This window comes from Lepus europaeus, chromosome 21, assembly GCF_033115175.1.
Source record: "Lepus europaeus isolate LE1 chromosome 21, mLepTim1.pri, whole genome shotgun sequence".
Lineage (NCBI taxonomy): Eukaryota > Metazoa > Chordata > Mammalia > Lagomorpha > Leporidae > Lepus > Lepus europaeus.
In genome coordinates, this window is record NC_084847.1 from 6078127 (window position 1) to 6097762 (window position 19636).

Genomic DNA, 19636 nt, shown 5'->3' on the forward strand with positions numbered 1-19636 from the left:
AGAAAGTTCTAGAACATTCTGGATGTCAACCGATCCAGGGGCCTATCTGTTGAGACATGAATCTGCTGTCTTCCTTAGAGATCTCAGGAATACCTGTCAGATATTCTTAGAGGCACAAGCAAGAAGTCACACCTCTCTATGGCAGGACTATAGAGTGTTTTCATTGGCACAGATACCTTCTCCCACTTCCAAAATTTAAAATTACTTTTTCTCAGAAACATGCATTCAAATACCTTTTGCACTTGACCCCCTGCCCAAGAATACCAAGGCAAGGCAGCACACCTGTCCTCCATTGTCTTTCAAAAAATCTATAATGGATGTTTTCACAGGGACCAGCAGAAAAGGATCACAAAACCCTAAAAGCCTGATGATTCTTCGAGGATTTCTTCCTAAACAATGCCACATGGATCTAATGTGCTTCTGAGTTTGTGAATATTCTCCTGTGCTCTTTTCCTGAGTGAAAATGCCTAAAGCATCAGGATTCATTTTACTAGAAACTGTCCATCCAGAACACAGGAGTGTTTTCCTTTTTTATAGAGGTTATTTGAAAATTACCTTAGATATGTGCATCAAGAATTTTTTTTAAAGATTTACTTATGTAAGAGGCAGAGATGGAGAGAGAGCAAGGGAGAGAATGTCTTCCATCCTCTGGTCCACTCCTCAAATGGCCGCTATGGCTGGAGCTGGGCCAGTGGTCTCCTGCTGGGTGCAGGGGCCCAATCACTTGGGTGGTATTCTGCTTTCTCAGGCACATCAGCAAGGAGCTGGATCGAAAGTGGAGCAGCAGGGACTCGGACCAGCATCTATAGACGCCAGCTTTACCTGCTGTGCCACAATGTTGGCCCCTGATTAAGTATTTTACAGTTCCTCAATGCATTACAGTGTATGCCACAATAAACCTCTAGGGAATAAAATATCATCTCCCTTGGTATAAATAAAACAGTTTAGAATTCTCTAATGTTTATGGGTCATCATTAGGAATAACAATTGTCAGAGTGTGTTGCTGTTTCAAGGTTTGGTTATGTAAGCTTTCAGGTTTCTATAAACTTAATGCAAAGGGAAAGGCATAAAGGATGGATTGCCAACAGTGATACATGAAATAAGACAAAAATTGAAATTGGTAGAGTGGCTCTAGTGAATATTGATACAGTTGAAAATTAATTACAACATTATTTTCAAAAGGTTCACCTGTAGCTGGTCAGTAGTTTCCATTCCATTAACTTCGGCTGGCAGAAAATCAAAGGACGTAATTCCATTTTCTTATGTAAGGTTTTCAAATATTCATGCCCAACCTGTTTATCCTTTATATTGTAAAATTAAAAAAAAAAAAAAACCACTTCAACCTCTTTGACTTTTGGTTCATTTGCAACGATGAAAGTTGTTGCATCAAGTGTAATGATGTTTCTGTCTATTTCTTTTAAGGCTGGAAATTGAATCCAGTTGTGGGTGCAGTCTACAGTCCCGAATTCTATGCAGGTAAAGAGTTTCTCTTTGCACGATGTCTTCTCCATCTTTTCTAAGTGTGCTTTGCCTGCCGATAACAGGGTTTGTAAAATTATCTGAACCAAGTGAATCCTTGTCCTCCCAAGTTCTAAATGACTTCTTTGGGCAAAACCAAGAGTTTTGAAAACCCTTTAAAAATTAAAGGGGAATCGTGTAAGTCACATTTTGGATCACATGTGAGCCACTGCTCCTGTGACAGTCTTCACTGATTTTGCAAAAAAAAAAAAATTAAAAAGAAAAATGTTGAGGCTTTGCTCAGTAGCATATTGAACCAGTGGAGAGGGCTTTACGCTTGTTGTACGTGAGTGTGCCTGATTTTGGCTCTACACATCCATTCAAAGTTGCGTTTGTTTTCTGACAAAGCGGAGAGTTGGCTTAATTATTCCAATAATGTGGTGGTGATTTGGAATTACCAAGAGAAGACCTTTTTAGAAAACTGGAAAAAATAAGTGGCCATCCCACATTAATCCCTTTCCCTTAACCATCCTGCTTCTCTCTGTGCTGCTGCATGGATGTGTGTGTCTCCTCACCTCTCCCCTACCTAAGCAGAGCCCATCCCTCTACTGGGAAATCCAGTGTCTCAGAAAACTCAGTTGCCAGGTCTGGGGACAGCATATGCAAAGCCACACGGCCGGGTTCATGTGTCGATACGCTTGGCTTAGCCTCTCACCGCCGCCTGCTGGCTCCTTGCCCAGCAGTGAGGCGGTGCTGGGTGCCCAGAGCCTGGATAGTAGATTTGGCACATGGGTACGGAAGACTTCCTGTGATGTGGGTCTTTGTAATAAATTATACTAAATGACCAATTGACCTAGAGCCATTTGGTGATTTCTCGAAGGTAAGTTGTACCCCTTGCTGTGTTTCTTCCCATGGAGACTTCAATTCTGTCATTTTCTGAGTCTTAAGCACTGACCCTGCAGGTTGAGAAAGGAACAAAGAGAACTTAGCTACTCTAGGGTAATCACCAATTTGATTAAAAATTGGTAAGTGTCAGAAGGCTCTGTATGCTAGCAAGCTCCCATACTAGGTAGGCAGAGTATGCCACTGGTCCTCAGGGAGTTTGACCAGCAGCCTGGGTTAAGTCCAGGAGACCCTCCCACTGTGGGTAACTGTGTGGACTCAGTGAGGAGCAGGGACTTGGCGCTAAGGCTTTCTGTGACTATGTCATGCACCCCACACAGAGCAGAGTGAGGACCATGGAACTGTGCCCACACAGCCAGGGTTCCAACCTGACTCCTTTGCACACCAGCTGTGTGACTCTGGGAAAGTGATTCAACCTCTCTGTGCCTCAGTTTCTTTGTCAAAGGGGGATGATGATGAAAATCACAAGTAGATAGGTGTTCATTTAAATCAAGTGGGTTACACTTGACGGGGGTTCGTTGTAATATATACATGTTTGGTAAATAAAAATGGAATAGGGGATGTTCTTCCTGTTACTGTAAGGGGAAGAGAGCCTCTTGCTGATTCTGCTAAATTCTGCATGCCTCATTAGACCGAGAGATTGTTCGCTTTGTTCATGAGAGGATTGGTCTTTTCACTCTCAGCATGTCCGTTGGCAGGGAATTAGCTTCTGGGCTTGGGTACGGAAGTCCTTCAGGGAGCACAGAAACTCGGCAGGTACCCTCGGCGTAGATACTCCCCTGCCCAAAGGTGCAAAGAAAAGGAAGCTCCCAAACGGTGAGAGAGAGCATTCAGACAGCAGCTCCTGTGCACCTGCAGGCTCGGCTGGACTAGGAGGAGACAGAGGCTCCCCTCGTGCTCAATGTGTGCACAGCAGTGAGCAGATTTCTGTCCCAAATGATCAACTCAAGAGAAAGAAGCGAGAAATCTTTCTGTGGGGAGGTAAGGTAGACATGTGACAGTTATGATCCAGACAGGAAAAGGCATTTTTCTGATTCTGTGCACTTTTCATTCTGGTCACCCTAGACTGGGAATCAGGGAAACACCATCTCCTGTACTTGGGCGTCTGGTCCCGTGTGCGTGCGTGTGGTCTTTAAGGGCCCATTAAGATGGGGAGACAATTCAGAGTCACTTATCCATCCCAGAAAAACTGATGTGCGTGGCTTCCTGAGTGTGAACACAGCCCTTCCGGTTAGCCCAGGGCTCAACCTCGGAAGTTAGCTCCTTAGGCTGCAGCAAGAGGATAGGTTGCGATAGGAATGCGTATTGCCTACGTACTTTCTGTGGGTCAGGCACTGTTCAGAGCGCGTGGCGTCAATCAGTGTATTTAATCCTCTTGACAGTTTTCCAAATGAGGTCACTAAGGTACGACATGTCTGTAGCTAAGATTTCACAGCTGGTTAGAAGGCGGCCAGGCTTTGAGATCAGTCTTGTGTGGCCACAGAGCCTGTTCTCTTTGCAAGCAGGGTGCATTGGGTTCTTTATAAATGGTAAGGCGTTCGGATGTGACCTGGGTTGTGTCGTGTGCATTGTAAGGAGCTGAACAATCATAGAGTTATGTGGAAGAGCTTTGCCGATGAACTTGCCTGCGAGAAATGGGGCCCAGGAAAGCAGAGGTGACTTGCGGAACCAGAACGCCGGAGTTGCATGCTGTCGAGATCTGCCTTGCCCTGAACACCCAGGCCCTTTGTCTCTTGCTCTGTAGTCAGAGTTCCCGGCACACAGCAGTGAGGGGAGCCTTGCTGTGGTGTCCCGACTCCGCCACAGTTCCTTAGAAACAGTTGAAGCTCCACAGACCCTTGGAATACAGCAGCTTGCCTCTCACGTTCCGGGCCCTGTCTCCGTGGAGTGGATATGTGCTAAGAGATAGCTGTAGAATATATTCATTTCCATAAGCAGGTATAATTATTACTGTCATCCATCTGCACGGCCATGACTAAGGATTTATGGGGCGTTTTAAATTTCCTCACCTGTGAAAATAGTCTGGGTTTTTCCTGCGATGTTGAGTGTGCCTCCAAGCTGAAACGGAGACCTTGTCATTGATTGGCTTTGGACATTGGGCAGGCCAGGCCTGTATCTGCCCAAGATAGAAAGCCACACTTATTAGTCATGTCTGTGTGGAAGACTTTATGCTAATGACAGATTTCATAATATTCCCATCGTGTAATTATTGATTTTCTGAAGCTTATGCAGAATTAACAACCCAGTCTCCAATTGTCTCTCAGAATGGGGCATGGAAAGTTCACATATTTGGCAAATTAAAATCAATATTTTCAATCTCTCCTAAAGGTAATTTTCCTAATTTAGTGGACTTTTTCTTAACATTTATTTTCACTTTTAATTATAAAATGGCAAGTTATTGATTTTCCTATATAACCTTTCGAGGCCCCGAGTGCATTTTTATTGCTAACCCAGGGTGGGGGTGGGGACAGCCATAGCACTTCCTAATGGGGGCCTTTAATTACTTGCTGAACAATATTAATTTGCTGTGATAAATTATGACATTTTCTCTCCCTCACACACACATTCGAGGGGAAGCATTTAGAAAGCGGTTACCAAAGATCTGTCATTTAGGGTGGTTTTGCTGAGTTTTCAAGTCCTATCTGTAAGGCCTCTTGTGAATTCTTATCCAATAGCAGTCTCCGGAAGTGGCCGAATGTAAATATATAATAAAAACAAAACACGCCGTGAACACACACGGGTGTCAGTCTTCTGCAGAGACAGCCGGGTGTTTTCCTGTAAATCTAAACAGCATTGATTATTTCCCTAAGTCTAGCCCTCCTCAGACGGCCTGAGGTTTATACTCAAGACAAATGATTGATAAGTCAATTAGAATCCAGATGGATCTTGTCGACTCTGGCCAGTGTCTGTGGCCGTATCATTTTGGAGTTTAAATAAAATTGAAGGCACGAAAAAGCGGTGGATGACCTGTAAGAATCTGCTTCAGTTACGTATGGTAATTAGAAGCATTTTCAAGAATCCAGAGGAAGAGACCTCAAAAGGGTTTTTTTTTTTTTTTAAAGATTTATTTCTGTATTTGAAAGAGTTACAGAGAGGGAGAGGGACAGAGATCTTCCATTTGCGTTCCCCCTCAGATGGTCACGGTCACAATGGCCAGGGCTGGGCCAGGCCGAGGCCAGGAGCTTCCTCCAGGTCTCCCTCATGGGCAGCAGGGACCCAAGCACTCGGGCCATCTTCTGCTGCTTTCCTAGGCCATTAACAGGGAGCTGGCTGGGAAGCAGAGTGGCCAGGACACTAGCCGGCATCTATGTGGTTTGCTGGCCTGTGGGTAGTAGCTTTACCCACTATGCCACCATACTGGCCCCAAATGGGATTCTTAAACTTTCCCTTCCAGGGTGGGAAGGTCCTTTGCCTTCTAATAAAAAAAATTTTTTTTTTAAGAAAAAGCGATGTCTTTTAGAGATAACCATGATATCTAACTCAAAAAACCATTGATTTAAAACTCCTTCAATCTTCATAAATAAGTAAAACAAAATAAAAATAAATAACAGAAGGTTACACAGAGTTGTCTGCATGGTGCTGACAAATGGCGAATTTATCAGTTTCCCGGTTGCCAGTAAGATATACGCCGCGAGGCTCACCCACACGTATCTCATATCTGCCAACTCATTTCTGTGATTAAATATTCCATCAGTGGGGCTATAAGGCAGCAAAGTTTAACAAGATTCATAAGCTGCACCACTTGAACACACATAACTCACTTCAATGGATGGCGAGTACCCCGCCTGCAAGGGAAAAGGGAATTGAGTTAGATTACACTGGGAGACGTGATCGATAGGAAAAAGATCTGATGAAATGCAGATCTAAGGTAGAACTGGGTCCCTCTGACAGGAAACACACAATTAAAATCAGAAGTGGAGCCGTGCAGGGCAGATCGGCCTGAGAACCCTGACGATGGCGATGTGCAGCATTACTGCTGACACCGTCGGCATTGGCTGCGTGTTCTGAATGGACACGCCTCCTGAAAAAACAAATTTCTAGTCTTGAGAGAGAATGACAAAACCCCCCAAGGCGACAGATACTAAAGGCAGGGCTTGCCGGGCTGCTAAGCCGCATTGGCGAGGTGGCCACAGGCGCCATCCTGGGCACCATGGGATGATCAGAGGGAGAACAGCGAGTGGCGGAGAACCGCACAGGCTGTAAAGTGATAAGAGATGAGCGTGGTCACTGAATTCCTCTCTGCTGATTAGGGCCAAGTCGCAGGGAGCTTGGCCATGGGCCACAGGACTTGATGCCGGGCGAGGTGATGGGAAAGTGGATTGAGAGCCTGATTTAAAGTTAAAAACGAAAAGAAGGGATATAGCATCTGTGATGGTTTCTCTCAAAGGGCAACTGTGTTTGACCTTGGATTACCCGGACGAAGGTGCCGGTTTTCTGTAGGTGTTTGGCCCCTGTGAACTCTGATTCGTCTCAGAGATGGGACAGAGGCAGGGATCTGACAGTCTTCCCCCACACTGTCCTGCCTCCCTCCCCCTTGAGTGGAGTCCATTACAATTAAGAAAGGGATTTTTAGTCACTCGCGCAGATGAACCCCTTGGCAATCCAGTTCTCACAATTTGGATGCGATAGCATTCACAAAGAGTGTCCACAGCCCATGTTAACTGCGTCCCAGCACGAGGTTGTTGCATTTTGTTTGGATTTGAGTTGGGCCCAGGGTGACTGTTGCAGACATCTGGGGGACAGAGCGTGGCCCGTGTGGGAACGCTACCCCGGCAGCCCCAAAGAGCACAGCATGAGCTTCCACGGGGCCTCCTTCCACCTGCGCCCTTCAGCACCGCAAATATTCTAGTGTGTTCTTGACCCCTCCCATGTGTGCACTCCCACCCGCAGGGCCAGCCCTGGGCGCCTTGCAGACGATGACCTTTGGCGCTGTGATGTTCTGTATAATTCACACATCTGCCCAATGCACAGGCAGTGCACTTCAGTGAACTGGAACAGGAGAATCCAGATTCCAGTCCCCGAGCAGAGGATTTTCAGCCCGGAAATGTTCCACCTCAAAGAGTTTATCTTGTACATCTGCTTACCTCCGCCTCCCCTCTCGGCTCAAATCTCCGCGCTCCTCTTGCCTCCCTGCAGCTGTCTTGGCAGATTTTGACTCCATCCCTGCCCACATTTGGCCTCGATTTTTATCCACGTCCTTCTGTGCCCCACAGAGGGCGTGGAGCTCATTGCTGATGGAGCCCGTGAGGGTTTCTGATCTTCCAGGAGGAGCGATGCTCGCTTTTGTGTTACAGCTGCCTTTCTGACCCAGGCTGCTCTCTCTTTGTTGCGTGGGAAGTCTGTCAAGGATTGTACTCCCAAAGCAGGGGGCCGGCAGGGTGGTCCTTGGACAAGAATTCCCGAGGCCGTGGGAGGAGGGTGAGCTTCACCTATGTAGCTCTGGATATATTTCATAGGTAAAGGTTCAGGCTTTGAGGCAGCCCTGGCCTGCTGAGTTAACACTGACTGCATCATGGGAAAAAAATGGCAAGCTCCATGTAGGGCAGCGTGGATAATGGTGTGCATGTGTTCATGGTGAGCATCATGATGATGTGTAAGGGAGACCCCTTGTGTTGCTTGGTTCTGGGGAAAAAAGGTCAAGCCAAAGTCAGTTATAAAATCATTTGTGTGTCTTAGCATTGAACCAGCTCAGCAGACTGCTTCAGTCCGGGGCCAGAGTAACGGTTCTTAACTCTGCAATGCATAAGGTCCCTGGCTGGGTTGCACCTACCCACTTCTACTATCGTGGGACAAAGGTGGCCGTAGACCATGCATAGATGAATGCACAGACATGTGTTCTAGTGAAACTTTAAGGGCACTGAAAATTAAATTTTATATAATTTTCATGGGTTACAAAGCAGTTATGTTTTCCAACCATGAAAAAGTATGAAAGCTTTTCTTAGCCATGGGATGCCATGAACCACTGGCCCTACTTGGTTTAGAAACAAGTCCAGGTAAAATAAACAAAGCCAGCACTTTCAGTCCTGGTGAGTTTTGGTGTTTGTTTTTTAAAGAACTACACTGAGCAGTTACTGTATGAATAGTACCCTGGCTCGATAACTCAGTTCATCAGGAAAAGCCAAAGAAAATGACCACGTGTGTTACCGTGTAGCAGCTGGTGCCCTTAATTCATCCTTTACTGTGAAGGAGATACTGATGCTTTCTCTGCAAATGTCGACAGGGAAAAGAAAGATGTAAAACATCTGAACTCAGTGTTAAATAAGTGATGTTACCATCCTGAGTACAAAAAATATTAGCAAATAGCAACCCTGTCTGCATTTGGAGTCCGAAGGAATGGCCTACGTTGGGTCTTAGGTGATTCGGAATTCACCAGATGAGACGCTGGGGAAAGACTGGGTTGAGTGTGGAGGATGTCGGGAGAGTCCCAAGGTCTCTCTCTCTCACTTGATCTTCAGGATCCATTGAAAAACATTTTTACAAAGAAAGATGCATGCTTGATCTTCACCCAGCACCTACTGACGAGACTTTCTGAACCAAGTTGTTTCCTTTGGAAACAGCTGAGATCAGAGGGTACCTTCCTGAGAAGACGTGCCCAAAAAAGCCATGAAAATATCCCAGAAGGCACTCTGGGTTCTGGAATATATCCTTTGAATGGTAGGCAGCCATTGAAAGCTCCGTTTAAAAATATAGTCTTACACAAATGCAGACAAGAATGGTGGTGCGCTAGCACCTCTATCGTCACTCACAGCAAACAGGAGCCTTCTGTAAGGGCCATAATAATCTGGGGAATCTTCTAGAAGCTCGTGGAGAATGCGCGTCATGAAATAATGACCTGTTTTAAAGTTTTCCCCCCGCTAATCTTGTTTGATATTCTGTTGGCTGTCTGAAATACCTTTGTTTGCGGGTTAAGCCCTGGAACCCTGACAGAAGGAATACCGTATCATAACTTCTTAATAATCCCCAGACTCAGTTCTGGATTGGTTAGCCGGTGCCAGCATGCAAAGGACTGCAAAGTAATATGTTTCTGCGTTTTGTCTTCATCTTTTCCTAGGAAAGAAAATTCTAGAGACTTCAAGTAAGGGGTGATGATTTTTTTAAATGGTTTAGCTCCGTGACCGTTCAATCATAAACCATTTCCTTGTGAAGATCTTTGACTTCCTACGTTGAGTATCCTTCAAAATTTACAGCTCACTCTCGTTTGCCCAACTGATTAAGTTGTGTAAATAGAGACAAAGTGCCCGAATATTTAATACACTCTATGTTAATTTTGTGGGTACTCATTCTCTAAATGGAAAACAAAGCTGTCCCATTTTCTTTTGAGAACAGAGAGCTGAAGAACTAACTCACAAATGGAAAAATTCTACTTCGATTAAGTACTTTGATGACAGTTAATGCATTTCTAGAACTTCCATGGAACTGTTACAACCCATTACAGTCAAAATATTGGTTTATGAAAAATTAATAAAGCCGGTGGAAATGGAACTCCGCATCTGCATTAGCTATTTACACCCAAAGAATCTGCCAGAATTAATTATGCCGTATGCTACATTCTAATGAGTTTTTCATTAAACTGTACACCATTATGGAAGCTAAACAAGGATTATTCAAAGAATAATGCTAACGGCTGTTATTTTTTTGAGAGATTAAATTAGTTAATGGGTTATACATTTAAATCTGACGCAAAGGTTAATCGGTATCCACTTATCATTGTATTTAAGCCCAGTATCATTTTGAAGCATAAGCACACCAACACCATTGATAAAAAGTACCTCTGGAAGGAAAGGAATCTATCTGCGTGTTAAGAGTGTGTGTTCGATGTGCGCGTGGTACTGTAAAGATTGAAACTCTCAGTATTATTTTACTGTTGTTTTTGAAAATAATTTTCACCAGCCAGTCCTATCTGTCTGCTATCAACTCAGAGTGAGTGTGTGAGGAAGTGTGTGTGTGTGTGTGTGTGTTGTGGGAGGCATATTTAAACTTTATCCCGTAACTCTTAGGTTCAAAGTGTATTTTCTACTTTGACCAGTGGAAAGGAGTGGGGTCAGGGTTTTAAACCTCATTTGGGAAGGCAAGTCAGGATGGACATCTACCTTCCCTGTGCAAATATATCCAACCCCTCCAAAAATAGACTTCTGCTTTAGCATGTGAAATAGGAAGAAGGAATAGGATGGCCTCTCTATACGCTTTTCAGAATCTGTTAGCATCATGGAGGTTCTCATTGATCAGAGAACGTGAAGGAGGCTTGTGGCAGGTGCATGGAGGAGGTGTTGGTCCCTATCAGGGTTTTTATTAGGCAGTAGGGAAATCGCAACACACTGGATAAACCAGCCACCCAGGTTCCCACAGTACCTCCTGTGCTCCTCATGACCTGTCTTAGCCACACAGGGCGGAGTTGCACAGCGTCCCCAGGGGTGGTGCCTCCAAGTCCGAAAGCCCTGGTCTTCAAGAGCCATCAGAGTCCCAGTGTCTGGGTAGTGTTTAGGCTCAAATGGGCGTGGTCTCAGCTCAGGGAGAGCAGAGCCTCCAAGCCTGGTGAGCACAGGGCTGTCTGGGAGGTCCCAGTGCTGTGGGTCAACCCAGAGCTTTCGCTTAGCCACACTTAGGAGAATGTGTTTAGAGAGTTCCCCGGGCCTCTGCTCTGTGGTTTTTATACACTTTTTGACGGTCATTGTAGGGTCGATAAGGTCCCAAGGAAAGCGTGTGTGGCCATGGCTCATTCTTCTCAATTCCATGCAGGCCTCCTGTAGTCAGCTTACCTCTTGCTTATTTTTGTTAATATTATGGTGAAGTTTAAATTTCTGCTGCTTACAAAGCTTTTGTGGTAATTTTCAGAGTCTTGTAAACCCCACTAGTTTCAGCAAAAAACACAGTTGTTTTGTTGTTGTTCTAAGCAGGGATTGCAGACTGAACCGTCCTCGGAAGCAGGTTGTTAGGTAAATAAATGCAGCCATTGGATGGGATGTGTTTCACAGAGTAAGACTAGAGCCTTCTCCCCGTCTCCCAGAGTGGCCCTGCCAGACAGCAGTATGGGCTCTCACTTAGGCCTTTCAAAGCTGAATGTTTGTGATGGATTCCTAGTGTTGAAATATTTGCCATCCATTCTCTTCCATTTGGTTTTATGCCAGTGGTCAAAGCAATTGGCAGCTATTAATTTAAAGGAAGAAAGGAATAAAAGAAGTTCCCAAAAGTGTTATAGTTTGAGACCCCCAATCATGTCTTTGTTACCATTTCCATGATTGCTATTTTTATTACTGAGGTCACATACTGTTTATCCACTGCATACCAACCATGTCAAGTTGTATTCTAATCCTTACAGGGACACTTGATAAAGTAGGGGTTTTCATCCCCATTTTACAGATGGAGAAACTGAGGTTCAGAGCTGTCCCATGACATGGCCAAGGTCACGTAACTGAGCAGTCCCCAAAGCCAGAAAACAAAGTTTAGAAGTTTCCAAATCCTATGTATTTTCAGCTGCACCATAGAATCCCGAGAGTTCACAGTTTCTCCTGTCTGTATTTCCTTCCTCTGTGCCTTATTGCAATCCTGTAAGTAGGATTTTCTTATCTACAGAAGATAGGCTTTGCCCATGGGTTTCAGTGGTTGGATTTAAAACCCTATCACAGAGTCTTCAATGTGAGCCTGTGGTTCTAGTTAACATCTTTAGCCTGGAAGGGTCAGGTGTTCACAGCCCAGGAAGGCACCGTGATTCTTAGAATGGCGGCTGTGTGGAGTCAGCACAGCACCCAGTGTCACCGTTAATAAGCAGGTGCAGCTTCCCGAGAGATTCTGAGCTGTAGAGTCACACAAAGCTGCCTTGGGTGTCACATTTTTCTCATCTCTGTTTTCTTTCTGAGCTTTAATTTGCCTTTGCATTTGGTTAAGAAAAAAAAGAACCACATAGAACAGAAGTGGGAGTGTTACGGATGAAACGGCAGCAGAGAAAGGAGAGCCTCCGTTCTTTGTCTCACGTGGAAGAAGAATTTCCAAGCCGATGCTTAGAGAGAAAACATTTAGAAGTATTGAAAAGCAAGACTTACTTAAGTCAGAAACCTCCTGGCAGGGTGGCCCGGAAGGGGCTCAGAGAGAGGAAAAACACAAGGAGCTGTGGTACTGGGGTTTGTAAGCACAAGTTTGGGGAGGAAAAAAGTTATCAGCTTGACATTCAGTTACAAGGCAGGGGACAAAGCCATCCAAAGACCTGATTTCTGTCTTTTGGCCCTGTCTGGCTTGCTCTTGGTAAAACAAAAGAGCCTTCAGAAGGGGGGGGATGCCTAGTTGGTTTCACAGTAAGCTGGGAGCTCAGAAGCCTGGACTTCCCACTCCATGCTAGTCTCATACTAAGATTGGAAGCTCCTAAGGTGTGGGGCAGGCACTTTTAATCTTGCTAAAAGTAACTTTTGGGGAAAGCAAGCATTTTGCACCCTCAGTCTCCCCTGGGACCACCCTACTGTCTGACTCCTCACAGGAGCATGCCTGGCACATATCTACAGCCCAGTGCCACCTTGATGGCTCCTCTTATTAAAATGTAGCTGTCCTTGAGGTCGTTGAGGGTCCCACATTGGACTGTTAGGAGCAGGAGCTAGAAACTTACTAGAGTGTCTCAGGCTGGCCTCCTGTCTCACTGGGTCAGAACCTGCATTTCACAGTGTCTCCAGGTAATTCAGGTTGTACCCAGGTTTGAGAAGCTGGGTCCTAGGACTCCCTTTCTATGTATGTTCACACTCATCAACTTAAAGGTCAAACATGCTAGGTGACAAATTTTACTTCCATTGTTTTTCTCATGAGTACATTGCTAGCCCTCCCTCCACAGTAGTTTACGGGGCAGTTTTTCCCTACTGCTTTGTTGTTTTGAGCAACAATGAATTCAAAAGAAACTTTGGATGGACATTTCTCTATGTCTAGAAATTTTAACAAAAATGAAATAAAATTATTTTTAGGCAGTATCTATAAACTGCTACCTTGAAAAATAGTTGGCATCTGGGAAGCCTAGTAGGAGATGGTTTCTCTAAGGGTTGCTTCAGACAACAAAGGGACATTAGAACTTCGGCCTGCAAACTTTATTTATGGACACTGGAACTTGAGTTTCATAGCATTTTCATTGGTCACCAAATGCTATGCCCTCAGTTGTTGTTCCCACCGTTTGAAAATGTAGAAACCATCGTTAGCTCACAGACCATTAAATAAGATAGATGGTAGATTGGCTTTGGCCAAAAGGCTGTAGCTTGCCAACACCTGATTTTGAAAAATATCCTTGAAACCATGGGTCCAGGGGTCTGGTTGGTTTGATCTGCATTATGTATCCAAAAATCTGTATGACCTTGGGCAAGACCCTAAAGCTCTCCCTAGTTCTCCATTCTCATCTCCTAAATGGCTGTAATAATAGTGCCTGTCGTCCATTGTTGTGAAGAGTAGGTAAGAATCCGAGTTACAGCTGAGCTGGTTTCTTAGCAGTTCTCAGGTATTCAGTTAAGTTGTTAGGTTGATGATAAAACCGAGCTTATTTCATATATTCTGTCAATTTCACTATTACAGAGCCATTAAAGATGTTACATAATAACCAGAGAGAAACTTGTACAGATATTTTTGTACTATTCCTACAACTAATCTGTAGTCTGAAATCATTTCAAAATAACACTAGAAAAGAGAAAAACAAGAAGTGATGTATTTACTTCCAAATAATATGGAAATCAAAATTTGTACAAATGAATTGGAGTGAAAGATTATGTACACTGTAGACAGATTTGCTTCAGGGCCCTTTAAATATGGAAATCTCCGGTACAATTAAAGCATTTGATTTATAAGAATTAAATATACATACATTTCCTTGCAACATCTGTGCCTAAATGGAAATATCTCTGTACTTAAACCTCTACCGAAAACCTTCAGAGAAGCTCATATTTCAGACTGGCATAAAGGCATTAAGGATGAACTGTGGAAATACTCTTACAAGGATTAGCTCCGTGCTGGTCTGAGGGTCAAAAACGTGTAACCGGGAGAGCATCTAACACCCACCAGGGGCTTTGGATACATCTGTCAATCAGAAGCAGTAGCTGCCATTGGCAAGGGCCTCATGGCAGCCTCCCAAGACCCTGCCTCTACAGAAGTCTAGGGCACACGAGACCCTTTGTTCCAGGCCCTCGCGGATGGTGCTTGCTTGATCCTTAGAACAGAGTTTGTTTTGCAGGAAGCTGGTTAGTATGCTTGGACTGCCATTGTACAGCACGACAGACAGGGGTCACTTGACACTAACTGCTTCTCACACTTCTTGGGGAGTAAAATTTGCGATTAAGGTGCCGGTAGGTTGATTTCTTCTGAGGCTTCTCTCCTTAGCTTATAGTGGCTGTCTTCTCTCCTTGTCTCTCCATGGTCTCCCTCCTGTGTGTGCCTCTGTCCAGTCTCTGATTCTTAGAAGACCACCCCATAAGTTGGATTAGGGCTCATGGGTTGGACATCAGTTTAACTTCATTGTCTCCTTAAAGACTGTCTCCAAAGGAAGGCACACTCCGTGGCACTGGGGATTGGGTCTTGTGAATTTTGGGGGGACGTGATTCTGTCCACAGCAGTGGGGCAGGAAGGGTGTCTGTGCTCTGGATGGGACCCCAGGGTGTCCTCTCCAGGACTGTGCAGTGAGTGACTTTGTGCACCTTCTTCACCAATCTCCAGAGAGCTCCATGGAGGAGTTAGGGTGAGTTACTTTTTCAGCTTAAAATGTGTCACAGCCAGGACAAAGTCTATCAGTACACAAGATGGGCAAAGCAAAAATACATACATGCTACTTTTTTTTTTCTTTAATCAACGAAAGTACTCAGAACAGATGTATCTGGCCATCTTAACTTTGTCCTAAATCCGTGGAGATAACCTGAGGCCTTTGTTTCTCCAAGGACATCTGGCGCTCTAATTGGAGATGCAGATTTCCCAGACGCTGAATGGAGCACAGAAGAGTGGGGTCTCAGTCCTTTGAGACCTCAGTATAAGGAAGGAAAGAGCTCATGGCCCTAAGATTTGGGATCTCAAGGTGTGGTCCGTCCAGGACACGGGAGCGTGTGACACCCAAATTCTCAGGTTCCACCCTGGACCTGCTACAGCAGGAACATGGCATGTGGGCAGCAGTCCGTGCCGAGCAAGTTCCCTAGGGGATTTGGATGAAGCAGGTGATAGTGAGAGGACCTGGCCTGGCCTCTGTCTCCTTCACACCTGCTCCTGCTGGGAAGTCTAGAGGTTTCTATGGGTTTCCCCGTCAGCAAAGGGTCCACTTTTCACCAGCTCACAGCTCCGTCTTTCAAGTAGGATAGTTTTGTTGTGGGTGACAAGGCTGCAGAAAAAGACCTTGGTTCTTTGTCTCCATTCAGGCAAGGCATACCGAAAAATCAAGGTTTGCTTAAATCAGAAACTTCCTCCTATCAGGGGAAGCTCCAAGAGAGGAAGTCCCCTGAACTGTGAGGGTCTACATATTTTAAGCATACTTTTGGGGGTTAAAACAAAAACAGAGCAGCAGCTAACAGTCATTTAGAAGATGAAGCCAAAAACTCAAGAATGTAAGGTTGCCACAAAACACTGGAGTTAGAGGAAAGGTTTTATAGTCGGATGGGGGGCGCCCCATAGGTCGGGGGTTGGGGGCAGGGGAGGGCAAGAGGGTAAGAGAGAGGAAGAGAGCCTAAGAGAGAGAGGCGAGTTCGGGAACTTTGCCTGGGGGCTAGCAGGGAAGTAGGAGCAGTGAATCCCATTAGGGTGGGGGTGGAGTTGACACCCATGGTTGGGCCATGGGGTCACCTGGCTTCCAGCAATGGCACTGAAGGGCCAGAGCCCAAGATGGCACCAAAGATAAGACTGTGCCATTTTACGAACAAAGAGGCCGATTTATCATCTTGCCTGTCCTGTCTATCTGGCTCATGATGACACAGAAAACCATGAGAAGGGTAAGACTGAGACTTGTGTTTTCGCAGGAAACTGGGAACTGGGAAGGGTGGATCACCACTCCCTTGCTGTTCTCCTGATGAATCCAGAAGCTCTGGGGGTGGAGGGGTGGGTGGGCACATTGATCTTGCTAAAGATAACTTCTGGGGCCGGTGCCGCGGCTCACTAGGCTAATCCTCCGCCTAGCGGTGCCAGCACACCAGGTTCTAGTCCCAGTCGGGGCACCAATCCTGTCCCGGTTGCCCCTCTTCCAGGCCAGCTTTCTGCTGTGGCCAGGGAGTGCACTGGAGGATGGCCCAAGTGCTTGGGCCCTGCACCCCATGGGAGACCAGGAGAAGCACCTGGCTCCTGCCATCGGATCAGCGCGGTGTGCCGGCCGCAGCGCGCCAACCACGGCGGCCATTGGAGGGTGAACCAACGGCAAAAAGGAAGACCTTCCTCTCTGTCTCTCTCTCTCACTGTCCACTCTGCCTGTCAAAAAAAATAATAACTTCTGGGGGAAGCCAGCAATTTGTCCCCTCTTAAGAGGGACTCCCCTGTCCTCCTCTACCACCTGGACCAACCTAAGTCCCTGTTGACCTGACTCCTCACAGTTTTTCTGCTTTTGTTTGAACTTTTATTATTTTTTAAAGATTTGTTTATTTACTTGAAAAAGTAACAGAGAGAGAAGGAGAGGCAGAGAGAGCGAGCGAGAAAGGTCTTCCATCTGCTTGTGCACTGCCCAAATGGCCACAACGGCTGGAGCTGCACCAGTCTGAAGTCAGTAGCTTCCTCTGGGTCTCCCCCACAGGTGCAGGGGCCCAAGGACTTGGACCATCTTCCACTGCTTTCCCAGGCCATAGCAGAGAGTTGGATTGGAAGTGGAGCAGCCAAGTCTCAAACCAGCGCCCATTGGGATGCTGGCACTGCAGGTGGCAACTTTACCTGCTGTGCCACAGCACCAGCCCCTGTCCTAACTTTTAAAAACTTGACTTCTGCCGGCACCGCAGCTCACTTGGCCAATCCTCCGCCTGCGGCGCCGGCACCCTGGGTTCTAGTCCTGGTTGGGGCGCCGGCTTCTGTCCCAGTTGCTCCTCTTCCAGTCCAGCTCTCTGCTGTGGCCCGGGAAGGCAGTGGAGGATGGCCCAAGTGCTTGGGCCCCTGCATCCACATGGAGACCAGGAGGAAGCTCCTGACTTCAGATCAGCGCAGTGCTGGCTGTAGCGGCCATTTGGGGAGTGAACCAATAGAAAAAGGAAGACCTTTCTCTCTGTCTCTCTCTCTAATTCTGCTTGTCCAAAAAAAAAAAAAAAAAAAAAAAAAAAAAAAAAAACCTTCTGCTACAGTGGAAGAATGACAGAGCCGTTGAAAATGTGAGGGTTTAGGAGCCCAAATTGGTTTTCATCTAGAATGTGCATCTGATTGATGACCAGGTTTTTAGGGAAAAACAAAGTTGTTTTATGCCTCTTTTTTTCTTTCTACATGTACAGAAGGGCTAATGCTGACAACATTTCTTATTAGGGAGGATCAGATGCAGTATAAATATTGGCAAATATTGTAAACAACTTTTTCTCCTTTGTATACATAATATATTCCTAGCATTGAAAATTAGTACTATTGAATTTTTCAGTTTTGACAGCAATCAATAGAAATAAGAAATGAATCTTTTGCCATATTCATAATAGTTATGTCTACTAAAAATTATTCCAAAGTAACTTTTGCAATTTATCTCGGCAAACAGTGTAACAAATCATGTAGACTAAGGTTTGCATTGAAATTCGGAATCATTCCTTTGTTCACATTTCTTATGTCAATACAGTGGAACTTCACAAAATCCATGGAAAATGAAAAGGTTAATTTATTTTGATGCAAAAATTTTTTGAAATCCATGCAGTTTTTATCATGTGCATTTTGGAGACCTTCATATGCATGAATTTTCCACAGGCATTTTGAAGTCCCCTTGTGTTTGTCCCTGAGCATGTAACAGCTCAAGAGACAGTGAGGAGTCAGATGGGTTAATAGGCAACAAGTTGGTCCCAGTGGACATTTAGGGTGCAAAATGCTTGCTTTCTCCAAAAATTACCTTTGGCAAAGTCAGAAGTGCCTGCCCCATTTCTTAGGAATTTCTCAGTTTACCATGAGAATAGCAAGGGAGGGGTGCCTGCAAGCTCCTGAGCTCCCAGGTTACTGTGCAACAACCCAGCTATCCCCCACTTCCTGTGGCTCTCTTGCTTTATCAGGAGCAAGCCCGGCTGGGTAAAGGATAATAAATCCTGTCTCTGTCCCCTCCTTATACTGATTGACAGTTTTTTCCCCAAAATTGTGCTTAAAAACCCCAGTAGCACCAACCCCTTCAGATTTTGCCTCTCTTGCAGCCCCCAGTCCAGGGGGGGCTCTTCCTGTAGTTCTCTGACTTAAATAAGTAAATCTTGCTTTTCTCTTTGCCTTGTCCGCTTGGAAATTCTTCTACCATGTGAGACCAAGAACCGAGGTAATCTTTTCTCCTCCGCCATTTCGCCCGCAACAGTCCTTTTACAAAGCACGTGGAGTTCAGCAGATGTGCTCAGAGCCCAGTGTGGTGCCTGGCGCACCGTAGACATCAGTCAATGCTTATCAATCCAATAGAGGATGACACTCAAGGCTGCCTTTCTTCATAGCTGAGCGTTGAAGACGGAAGGACTGCGAATGGTCTCTAGAGTCACTCAGCCACTGGATTGTTGGGTTTCCCTCAGTCCTCTCTCCATCATCAGCAAAGTCACCAGGCTGAGTGTCACTGGGAAAGCTGCTCAGTTCCCGTGTTGCTCAAGCAGCCTGCGGCAGGAGAGGTACACACAAAACCTGAATGCAGAGAACGATCCAGAGCAGGCGCCCGTGAATTCCTGCTAAATCTTAGCATACATCACAAAGTTCTGTTGTGTCTTTTTTTTTTTTTTTTTCTTTTAGCATTTCTCTAGAGATAGAATCATCCCTCTCTGAATTCCCCAGCTCATCTGAATCTTGGGGATAATGCGATGGATCTGTCACTCTCAGTTGCCAGGCAGTTGGGATGTTCCTTTGACTTTTGTTTTGTTTTGTTTTTGAATGCAGAAAATACAGGAAACGGCCTCGTTGTTAGCCACTGGGCTGGCTTGAGGCTGTACCCATTTAATACAGCTCAAATGGCACAGGTAGACATTAGGTAAATGGTCTTTCTTTTCTCCCTGCCTGTCCTCCATTCTACTTTGATTTCTTGAAACTACAACCTGGCTGCCTATCAGAAACCCTTTGGTTTCTCTCTGCAGCTGCTTCCTGCCTCTTAGCATAGGTGACTGGACCTGCGGGGATAGGAGAATGAGTCAGACATGGTTCCTGCCTTGGTAGCTTCGGTGGGGGAAGATAATCG

General features: G+C 45.5%; 1 protein-coding gene across 2 annotated transcripts in view; it reads left to right on the forward strand.

Annotated features, from left to right (window-relative positions):
• Positions 1-19636, forward strand: part of RBFOX1 (RNA binding fox-1 homolog 1) — a 364369-nt gene that overhangs the window by 256067 nt on the left and 88666 nt on the right. For both annotated transcript variants that reach the window (XM_062180761.1, XM_062180760.1), the window contains exon 7: positions 1423-1476. In XM_062180761.1, the coding sequence (XP_062036745.1) occupies positions 1423-1476 (54 nt within the window). The remainder of the gene's footprint in view (positions 1-1422; positions 1477-19636) is intronic.